Below are 12,619 nucleotides of genomic sequence, written 5' to 3'. Positions count from 1 at the left end.
TATACTAGTCCCAGCAAAAAAAAAGCTCAAGGTTAATTTAATCAGAAGACACCTACATTTTTACCCTCACACACATACACTGCTGGTATTATTGTTTAATTTTGTTTTTGTTGCTGTTTATCAATTTTTATTTATTCTTATTATTCTTTATTTTATTTACCTTTTTATTAACTTAAATTCACTTTACTGTAATATAACTTTAAAGTTATTAGTTATAACTTTATTTAAAGTTATTAATTAATATTATTGCATTATCTTAAATGAATAAAATAATTTAGAATTTTTATTCAAGGAAATACTCTGAATCACTTTCTCTGTCGCCCTGATGATTATCAGCTCAATGGCCGATTATTACTTTTGTTTAACAAGTGTGTCTGGAATTTCTAAAAAATCTAAACATACTGTAAAATAACCTTCATTGCAATCTGCAATCAGGCCTGTACCTCACAGTGAAATTATTCCAGTTCCTGAGGTACCTGTGAATGTATGTTTTGAAAGCAGCGATGAAGAATCGGGCAGTACTGAAAAAGACAACAATGATTTTGATTTTAAATTATCTTTCAATAAGCTACATTTTATGTTACAGGGTGAATTAAATGACTTGGTTAGGAATTTAAATATATTAAAAAATAAAGCTGAACTGTTAGGATCAAGACTGCAAGATTGGAATTTACTTCCAATCTTGCAATCTTCCAATCTAAAAAAATACAAAAATTTTGGGCTTTCAAAGCCGACAAAACGAACTTTCTCAGTACTTTATTGATGAAAATAATTTGGTTTACTGCACAAACATTGAGAGCTTATGTTGCACTTAGGACAGGTTCATAAACCTAAGGAATGGTGCCTTTTCATAGATTCGTCCAAGTATAGTTTATAAGTGGTTCTACTACACAACGGTAACAAATATCACTTATAGTATTAATTTGAAAGAGACATAAGATTTGATAAAAAACGTTCTTGAAAAAATAAATTACAAAAAGCATAGCTGGAACATATGTAGTGTTTTGAAAGTTATAGCTATTTTGTTACGCATGCAGTTAGGCTGTACTAAGTATATGTGTTTCCATTGCAAATAGGACAGCCGGGCTAGGGATAAATATTATGTTACCAAGGAGTAGAAGAAACGAGACAACTTAACTCCAATTGGGAAAAAAATATTATTCATGAGCCCTTAGTTGAACCCAAAAAAAATAGTTTTACCTCTTCTCCATATCAAGCTAGGACTAATAAAAACATCTGTAAAGCAACAAAGAAGAATAGTCCTGGATTTTGTACATCGGGCAGAAATTTCCAAATGTAAGTGAAGGAAAAATTAAAGGAGGAATATTTGTTGGTCCTCAAATAAGAGAGTTGATCAAAGATAATGTATTTAACTCAATCTTAAATAATGTAGAAAGTGCAGCTTGGGCTTCATTTAAAGATGTTTGCAAAAGTTTTCTCGGCAAACAAAAATTCGGTAATTACCACAATATTGTAAATCAACTTCTTACTTCATACAGAAATATAGGATGAAATATGTCTTCGAAAATACATTTCCTCCACTCACATTGTGGTTTTTTCCAAACAACCTGAGACGTAAGTGACAAACATGGTTAAAATTTACCACCAAGACATTTTGGTGATGGAAAGCCGCTATTAAAGGGAAATATTAAAGGGAAATTGAATACTAACATCTAGCTGATTACTATTGGACATTAATTCGGGATGTTCCTGAGGCTATTTATAAAAGAAAAGCATCAGTGATATCATTCTAACACAGGTATGGCCATGCAAAATTATAAATTTTACAGATATTAACTATATTTTCCCAATTTTTTTTGAAGCGTAACTTATTTAAAACTAAGAGCGATAGAAAAATTGTATTTACAGATTTGTAATGTACGCAAAAAAGTAATTCAAGAAATGGTATCACACTTAGAGAAACATTAAACTTTTTTTTTTCTTTCAGTGTTATCTATGGACTAGATCAAGATAAATTCTTCAGAAATGACACAAAAAAATTTTAGATATGGAACACTGACGGCATTCAATTTTGGAAAAAATTAAAAACAGAGAGGGGTAGTTTTGCCATTTTTAATTTTTCTCTTTTTATATAATGCTCATAGAAAATGTAATTAAGGTATTTAAAATTTCAAAATTTTAAGTTAATGATTTTAGTGGTGGATGATATTTAACACTTTCTAAACAGTAATACCTCAAAAACTTGTTGACCAAAAAAGTTGAATTCAAACTACTATATTTGGCTATATATGTATGTATGTGTGTGTATGCATGCATGCATGCGTGTGTGTGTGGCTGATTTTCGAGCACATCATTTGAAGGCGCATCTCAGTAACCATATTTTAATGTAAATTGTGGTCTATTTTGTAGTTATTTTTAATATATAGTATTTTAAGGTATTTACCTTAACATTATTTCATGTTAATATTTTAAATAATTAATTATTACCATTTCCTCTGTGGTTAAAATCAGAGACCTGTTTTGCCCCTCCAGAGTTTCTTCTGATATCCACTTGATATTCCAACCAGTGCATAGTTTAACTTCTGTTTGGTATTCTATCACCCTGCATTTTAATTAAATATTCTGCCCATTTATTTCTATATGCAAAAAACTTGCCACGGATGGAGACAATGTTTAAATCTTTTTGAACAACTTCCATTTCTAATTCTACCCGCATGAAATAAACCCTTGAAACCCTGTAGAGAAGAGATCTCAGCAGCCTGTATACAGTTCAGATCTTAAGATTTTATAACCCACATTTCACAATTGTATAAAAGGATTGGAACAGCTACTGTTATATACAATTTTAGCTGGCTGTCAATTCTTGCCTTATTCTTTACCTTTCAGCTTATATTTCCACACACCAACCTAAAGGGATTATTACATTTTTAATTTCAATCATAAAATAGATAACAACTTAAGTATTTAAAAGAGCTTACTTGTTCCAGAACCTCATTTTCTAATATAATTTTTATCTTATAGGTTCCTTTTCCTTAAAAGCCATCACCTTCAATTTCTTAATCAATAAAACTTTTAATTGTAGATAATTTACAATTAAAAGTTTTATTCATTTTGCTGAATTTAAATATATTAAACTGCCTATCATTTTCATCTTGCTTAAAATAATCAAATAATCAGAAAACAGTAGTACATTAAAATAAACATCCTCAAGCAGAATGCCCAAAGACAGTTGCAATTTCCATTGATAGATCAATGGAAAAATATAAAATCAAATCAAATCATCAAAATATAAATTAAATAACACCGGGTGATAAAGGACACTAATTAACTCCAAAATTAGTATTTAAAAATTTTTCTCCATAGACAATCTTCACAACAGTACCAGTGTACAAACTGTTTATTACTTAAAATAAATGTAAAACAAAACTTTATTTAATAAAATTTTCTGAAATAATTGTCTTTTAACCCTGACAAATACTTTTCCAAGTCAAGAAATGCTATATGCATTTTGAATTCAAATTCCCTTCTTTTTTCAATAAAATGCTGCAAGATTTAAACATTAACAATATGTGTACGACCCCCTACAAAAACCAGTTTGTTCTTCCAACCCTACCATTTCAGATTTTGCTTGCACACATGTTAAAAACTTTAAGAAAATTGTATAATCAGCGTACAACAAAAGTATGCAATACTTTACTGATTGTAGCATTTACTTCTATCTAATGAGCCAATGATAGCAGTCATTCTTGAAGTACGCAAGCATTTTGCCAACACATATTTACAAAGTGCAGAAATCAAAGTTTGAACAAAAGGCTACCATATATAAATAACTTCCCATTAAAACATCAATCTGACAAGCCTTTCTATTTTAGTTTTCAGTACATCAACAATGTCATCCACTCAGAGGGGAAGACACCATTCTCATCTTACACGCATACAACTGTCATCCATTCAAATCATTCCAAACAAAAGCAATAAGATTGTCCCAACAGCCTTTTAAGAGCATTTTGAACACATATCTTAGCAGCATTCCTTTTGTGCTTATAGACATTTTAGTCCTCTTCCTCGCAACTCTGTAAATATTTCTTATATGCCTTTTTCTTCTCTAGTACAAATTCTTCCAACTGATTGTTCACATCATTAAATATTGACTTTAATTGTATCTATTTTTTATTTTATAATAAAAAATAGTGATGCTGTGTAGATAAAACTTACCATAGTTTTGATCAATCCATCCATTCTTTGTTTTGTAATCCATGGAGTAACCTATCTACTCATTTCAGAAGTGATTTTATTATTATGTACTGATCATAATAAAATATTTATTTATTTAAACTTCCATTATATTATAAAAGACTTCAATCATTTGTAAAAGAAAAAACCAAGGTAATGGGTATATGTGAATATATTACATTAACTGATATATCAAAATTACAACATAGAATCAAATAAATCTATTAAAATTGAAGGAAATGTGTGTTTTAAAATGTGTAGATACTTTAGATTTTATTTAAAATAAAATAATATTAATGCAGTGACCAACAATACTATTAAAACAGTTGTCAGGAGTTTGTAGATGAGGTTATGATTACTTAGATCCAAAAAAAATTACATTCCTGTACTGAAGTGATTCAACATAATCGATAAAAGATAAACTCAATTTTGAGGTGGTGCAACATTTTAAATTTTCATTTAGAAAAAGAGACTGTTTAATGACAAAATGAAGCAGAAAGAAATTACAAATCTCTTTCAGTTAAAAAAAAAGAAAGGAAAAGAATGTTTTAAAATAATTTAGTAGTTTTATTTTCTAGAATGTATTAATGTAATTTTTATTCTAATTGCTTTTTAATCAAACCACCACATAAAGCAATTTGATTCACTTCACCCAGATTTTTGTCATAACACCATTAATCTATAAAACAATAAAAATTATTTAAGTAATACTTTTTTAGATAAATGATTGCGCTAACTGGGTAGATGACCTGAATGTCATATCACGTCATGTATCTGGTTGACTAGAAAGGGTTCTCTTTCTTTTATTCATCTTATCATTTTGTAAAATTTCTTTGTTAATTTAATGTTGAGATAATTATTAGTATTTTATCACTATGCATATTTTTATTTCTATGCATTGTAATATCTTAAAATAAAATACACATTATTACTAATTATTCATCTTTCTGCATCAATGACTACTTATCTGTTATCTCTGACTCTTTTGTAATATTTAGTTTTTAGGAAAAAAGAATTGAATAAGATATATTATTAATTTAAAGCTAAACTTATTAAATTTTCTTGATATGGTTTAATTGTAATTTTTTCCTTGCTGTAATTCAAGAATAATAATAATTATTATTATAAGGAAAGTCTGCTGGGACTTTCCTTATAATTATTATTATTAACAAAAGTGCGATAACAGGTTTAAACAACTACGGGCGAATAAGGTAACCGGTTTGTATTGTTGATATATGTGTCACTAAAATTTCATTTCAATCCACCGACAGCATTTCCTTTGGTAATAAATTAAAAAAAGGTAACTAGAAAACAATGAGAGCATGAAAGACGCAGTAATTCGAAGACCACAACTCAGTAAGACGTCACAGGAGGTCGTTGAACTTATCAGTTTAAATCGAATGAAGAATTTTACACAAATATATTTAAGCAGAAAAAAATACAGAATGTATAGAAACTTTTGCCGAATGATATTTACCTTTGATAGGTTAGATTTTCACAACATGTGTTGTTATCATAATTGTCAAATACAAATCCTAAAGTTTTGAATGATCAGATTATGCGAGATAAGGCTAATTTTCATTTACAAAGTCGATCCAATAAACTGTCGTTTCTGAACCAAAAAGGATGTTCAAAACTACCCGATTCGTGATAAAGTAATTACCATTATTACCAACAAGATGGCGTTACAGGTCGTATAGCACGAATTTATTTAATTTTTAAATAATATGTTACCAGGTCGCTATATTTCATGCAATAATGACATCGATCGGTCACCAAGGTCAATGAAGCCAATACGCCCAATATTTTTAACGTCTAGACTACTCAATAAGCCTAAAACCATTAGAGTTGAAGGGTTAAAATTAAATACGAAACTCTACTTATCCATGACGTAAAATTACAACGCCATGTTGGTGAACGTGTCGTTCAGTGTATAGAAAATAATGGTGGCTATTTAACCACAATCATTTTTAAACTTCACGATTTAGAGTACTTGTTATTAAACGTTAAGATTTTATATAAGTAAATAACTTCTTTTTTTTTTAATTTTTTTATCTTTAACATTTAGCGTAAAACTTTAATCCAAAATGTTTCAAAAACCTACTGCCGCACATATCATATATTTATGAGACGGGTTTATTAAGATCCTGTTGCCATTTTTAACAAGTTTAACCCACTTAAACGATATTTTCTCCAATTTATTTAGAATAAAAAAAGCTTTTCTTTTACTACAAAATTACTCACGAATTTTTAAACATAAAAAAAACCGAATTTTTTGTATTTTTATTTCATGTGTACGTAAATATATGCTCATCTTGATCTATCCACGTAAACGCTGGAAGGCAGTCATTTTTTCATAAAGAAGCATATCCAGCTATTCTTGACGTAATTTATGTAATATATTATTTATGTACTGGTCAGAATAAAAGATCTATTTATTTAATTTGGAACAGATTTTTGGGACATCTATTTTACTTATCTTTTAAACAATGTAAAAATTCACTGCAATCGGTTTAACTAAATTGCAAACAACAATAAACGTTAATAAAATTGAATGTAATAAACCAGCCTCTAACACAAAAGATTACAGGTTAAATATCACTTAATACGTACAATATTATTAATTCAGATGTAAACATTGTTCACTAAAATAAACATGTTCATATCTGATAATATGTGACCTATCTTTTTCAACAATAGTACAAATTTAAATGAAAAAAGGATATTCATTTCTAACTGAAATCGAACAAGCCTTTTAATATTTTAATCGATCAGATTAAAAATTGGATTCCAGTTACAAATTATGTAATTTCCATTTTGCATTAAGCATTTTCTGTAAAAACTTCTTTGAGATGTAGCAATGTTTTCCATATGGCAGTGGTTTCTGGCAAACAAAGTAACGTCGGTTAAAAAAAGGTTCTACCATATATTTATTTATAAAATTCCTACAGGATAACCGTTTTATTCCTTATGTCACCAGCAACTAACTACCTTAATAATACCGCTGACTAAAACGGGTCGACCCAGATGATTCAACACTGAAATTACCAGTTATTAATTATATACATACTTTTTTCTTATTTTTTTTTTCTATTGTACCTCCGGAACAATCGTAAGGTATTACTTCAGAGGATATGTATGAATGCAAATGAAGTGTAGTCTTGTACAATCTCAGGTCGACCATTCCTGAGATGTGTGGTTAAATGAAACCCAACCACCAAAGAACACCGGCATCCACGATTTAGTATTCATATCAGTCTAAAAGTAACTGCCTTTACTAGGATTTGAATCTAATAACTCTCGACTTCGAAATCACCTGATTTGTGATGATGAGCTTACCAGCGGACCAACCCGATGGGTTATATACATACATATTACTATTTACTATCTTATTCCACATAATTTAATATAAATTCAATTTTATAAGCTTTAAAAATAAATCGCGCAAATAAAAGTTATATTACTCTAATATATAATTAATTACTTATACTACGAACAGTTGTCATTAACTAAGTTTTTGAAGTAATGATTACAACCTCTTTATGAGAGATGATGTCTTCATGCAGATTATATTTTCACAAATAAAAGCTCCAATATTTTTAATCTATTATTAATACAAAAGGATGGTGATAGAAAATCGATATGGCAACTTATAAATTTTTGTAACTTTTCTTAGTATTATTCAAGTTATCTTCACCACTTTCTTCAGAATTAAATTCTCTACAAGTTTTTTTTTTTTTTAAGTTTTACGTGTTTATTACCTATTTATCAAAGTTATTGTACGTCAGACATAAAAACAGGGTTTCTTCTCCAATTTATTGATTTTCGCTCCCGATTTCTCAAACATTCCTGGTTAAAAGTCATAAGAAATCATTAATTCTACCTCTTAATTAAGTCCTAAAAATTACAGTACGACTACATTTCACCGGTAATAGCTGAAATTCGAGCGAAATTTTTCAGTAACCGTAACTCGCAAACGAAACATTTTAGTATATATGTTTATATAAACTTTTTCCATTACTTTCGCAAGCAGAGTAGGTTATGAAAGTCCTCGGAGAAACTTTGCGATACACTCTGTATGTGTTCATCCGAGCTTTGAAGCCTACAGACTAAGTTGTGGGCACCGATTTCGCGATCGAAATGCTGCAGCATGAAAATGACTACTTTCTTAACCGCAAGGTTTTCAGTGACGAATCAAAATTTCAACCTTATGATAACGTTACCACACATTATATCCGTATCTACGGTTCAGGAAATCCCCGTGGAACTCTCACAAAGCGGATGATCTTCCCCTCTATCAAGATATCCCCAAAATTAAATATCAACGCAATATCCGGACGGTAAGCTCGTTTTCGCAAAAGCAAGCGTAACAAGTCGCTTATTTGGATATACTGCGTGCAAAGTCTTTCCTCAACTATAAGAGAGACCAGAGAATTTCATTCTCCAACAACGCAGTTATGCCCCAGTGGCATAACTGTGTACGGGATCGGTTTAATGACGATTTCCCCGAACGCTGGATTGGCCGGCACGGATCCAGTGACAAGAACTTGTTTGCGGTGTCTCCAAGGCCACCCGATCTGACACCAAGTTACTTTTTCCTTGGTATTTTATAAACGATCCTGTGTGTATGTCTTCGCTACCTATTGATCTACTCGATTTGAGGTACAGGATTCAAACAGCTGTCGCTTTCATTACTCCAAACATGCTGGAGTAAACTTCTTTCTTTTTCTGTTTAGCCTCCGGAACCACCGTCAGGTATTACTTCAGAGGATGAATAAGGATGATATGTATGAATATATAAATGAAGTGTAGTCTTGTAGAGTCTCAGGTCGATCGTTCCTGAGATCTGTGGTTAATTGAAACCCAACCACCAGAGAACACCGGTATTCACGATCTAGTATTCAAATCTGTATAAAAGTAACTGTTTTAACTAGAATTTGAACATTAGAACTCTCGACTTTGAAATCAGCTGATTTGCGATGACGAATAAACATGCTGGAGTAAACTGAATTTCCTATCGGTTGATGGGTAGAAAAACTGTTAGTAATTCTTTCATTTTATTTGTGATTCATTTCTGCAAATCCAAGTAAAGATATATTAATTAGCGTTCTACCACTATAATATTTAATATATATATATATATATATATATATATATATATATATATCCTATTTGAATCAATGATTGCATATTTGTAATTACATGGGAAAAATTCTTTTGATAAAAATTATAAGAAATTTTTTACATCAAAAAAGTAATAACGATAACGGGTAATATCACAACTGTTTCCTGTACACGAAATTTTATGAAATTTAAACCTTTAACAATTCTGTCTTGTTGCATATAATTAAAAAACAAATTTGTACGAAAATACTATAAATTCACTAAGAAAAGAGATACATTGTTTTTTTTTGGAGGGCAAAAAACGCCTACGCGTTATCATCGCCCGGAATTTTTTTTACATAAAAAAAATAAAAGAAAGTAAGACTAGTCTAAAAGATAAATAAAACTTACAACTAATATCACAGATAAAATCTAAAATAAACTAAAAGTAAATAGAATTTAACAAAGTCCGAGATGTGTGTCTGGGCCCATTCTCGGATAACAAAAAGACTACAAAAAAAAATATAAAATTTAAAACTAGATTAAAAACTAAAATAACAAAAATTAAATAAAACTTAAAACTAATATCATTAAAGGCTTACAACTAATATCACTAAAACCTTACAACTAATATCACAGACGGAGTCTTAAAACTACATAAATTTATTTAAAAGAAAGTCCAACAGTAAAAGTCCTTTTAAAAGTGTAAAAGGCTCCCTACTCGGATAACAGAATCAAAAACGCAGAACGACAAAGATTAAAACAAAAAAGCAAACTTATTAAAAACTCTTCCAATACAGAACACATACACGCAACAATATTAATTTTTTTGTATAAACCCAGGCCTACGCAAAAATAGAAACATCCGGTTTAAAACTTCGTTATCATTTCTCAAGACACCACGGATGTTTCAGGGCAGTTTAAATTTACGACGCAACGTCGCATAACATATTCAATGTATATGTGGCGCACAGTCATGCGGCAGTTGCATCGTGCGCATAGGGGTGCGTGTCCTGCTGACATCAGGTACTCGTGTGCGACTCTCGTATATCCTATCCGCAATCGACAGAGGACCACTTCCTCACGAGTTTTTCTGCATGAGATACCTTATAATGAGATACTGCACAAAGGTGGTAACACACGAAGACGAATTTCTAATTTCAAAGCAACAACCCAGAAAGGTAAACAACATACCTTAACAAAATATTCTGATAATCTTTTACTCGGCGATACAAATTCGGATTTTTTCAAAACCGAGTTTAATGCAATCCTATCAAGAAATTATTAAATAGAATAAAACTTATTTTAAATTACAAGTGATATATTAATTTTCATTACTTATATACGTTTTAGTGTATTATTTTAATTCGATTTTACGATAATTTGATTTTTATTTCAGAAAAATTGTATTCATGCATGTATTATCACGTGCTACTGATTACTGGAAATACATAGCATGTTGCAATTAGAAGCACAAAAAATTTTTTTTTTTTGTCTTCAGTCATTTGACCGGTTTGATGCTGCTCTCCAAGATTCCCTATCTAGTGCTAGTCGTTTCATTTCAGTATACCCTCTACATCCTACATCACTAACAAAAAAAAATTTTAATAATTACATACAAATTTGATCACAATTTAAGTATAAATCAAATATTTATTGCGTTAAAACTGTTTATTTTAATTACATGATATAACTGTTTCTGTATAAGTAATTTTATCAATTTTAATTTCTCACAGTCTTAAAACAATCAAATGTTAGTGTCGCTTTCAAAATAATGAAAGGACTGAACAATTTAATCTAAAGTTAATCTACAACATTTTTGTCTCACTCTAATGTAACTTTCCTTTCTTGGTCTTCTAATCAAATACCATTATAATTATCATATAATTATGATAATGGCACCCTCCTTCAAAAATTTATCTGGTTATTTTAATCATCTTTTTTGTATCCGATCTATTTCTGAGATGAAACTGTTCAAATATTTTTTACATCTTCAACTATCCAAGTCAATGTTTTGCTTATATATAGTTTATAAAACTAGCAGTACAGTAAAAACTGCTCGATACAATAGTATTTTTAGCAACAAAAATTATTTCATAAAACAAAATATGTAATATTTTACACAGACATCTCTATATTAGGTCTATGTCAATCAGGTGGCGACAGGCAATGTAGAATTCATATTAAAAAAAATTACTATTAAACAGATATTCATTAACAAACATTTTTTTAATCGATGATAGGAGTGAATTTATTTTTAGGCTACCGTTCATAAAGCTTTCTCTGATTGCTTATTATATTAATTAATTCTTGACGATAAGGGTTTAATTATGAAAGTCAAAATTTTGCATCCATTATGAACAGGGTCGGAACAGATTCTTCTTGGCACGCTTTTCCAAACCAACATTTGAGAAACAATTTACGATAACGGTGATCCTGTATGACGATTAATTAATATTCCTTATTACTATAAGAACAGAAAAGAAAAAAATTCTTATCGTTTATTCCGTGCAGCATACTAATTCATTTACCCGCTTCATGTAACGGCGTGGGGAGAAGTTTTAAATTTCATTCTATTAAATTAAAAATTATATAAACAGATATTCCATTAAACAAATTGTAGGCATTATTTTTTTATAATTATCTGCTATTTTTAAGTATACATTTTTTGGCAACAAATAAAACTATATAACTACTTAAAATGTTGATCAAAAACCGATTATGTTAACAAAATAATTTTTTAATAACCCCAGGACCGATAACTAAACTGTTTCTTTAGAAAATCATATTTAAGGATGTACTATAAATATCAAGGTACATTATTTTAACAACCGATAATGTGAACAAGTATTATCACTGATGATAAGTTACTTTAATACTTTTTGTTATTCTAGACTGATTTAATTAAAATTTTATCACTTATACTGAGAAAAATTAATTTTTGAAATGCTGACAATTATACTTTATAACCGTATTACATCATATTAATACTAATTTTCAATTAATTTCAATTTTATTAGTCCTATCTGAATGTTAAGATAATTTTCTAATTATGAAAAAAAAACACACATGAATAATTAATGTGTCAATAATTTAAAATAATAACTTCAGTTAATTATAAATAATCACAGTAATGCTTTTTTTAAATTATAATTACCTTTACAACCGTTTATATTTTAATTATTTTTTTCTCTAAAAAAAATAAATGAAAAATTATATGATTTTTATGGTAGTTAGAACATTTATTATTAATTATGTACTTCAAGATATTTGTACAAAAAATTAATTTTTTAAATTTATTCAGTACCACTTATCTACAAAA

General features: G+C 29.2%; 1 protein-coding gene across 1 annotated transcript in view; it reads right to left on the bottom strand.

Annotated features, from left to right (window-relative positions):
* Positions 1-2,571, bottom strand: part of LOC142326724 (putative peptidoglycan muropeptide transporter SLC46) — a 56,551-nt gene extending 53,980 nt beyond the window's left edge. The window contains exon 1 of the mRNA XM_075369371.1: positions 2,449-2,571. Within this exon, the coding sequence (XP_075225486.1) occupies positions 2,449-2,451 (3 nt within the window). The 5' untranslated portion in view covers positions 2,452-2,571. The remainder of the gene's footprint in view (positions 1-2,448) is intronic.
* Positions 2,572-12,619: the final 10,048 nt, after the last annotated feature.

The sequence above is a fragment of the Lycorma delicatula genome, chromosome 6, assembly GCF_047948215.1.
Source record: "Lycorma delicatula isolate Av1 chromosome 6, ASM4794821v1, whole genome shotgun sequence".
Taxonomy (NCBI): Eukaryota; Metazoa; Arthropoda; class Insecta; order Hemiptera; family Fulgoridae; genus Lycorma; species Lycorma delicatula.
The sequence above is the reverse complement of the archived record's forward strand: the minus strand, read 5'-3'. Positions and strand labels throughout refer to the sequence as shown.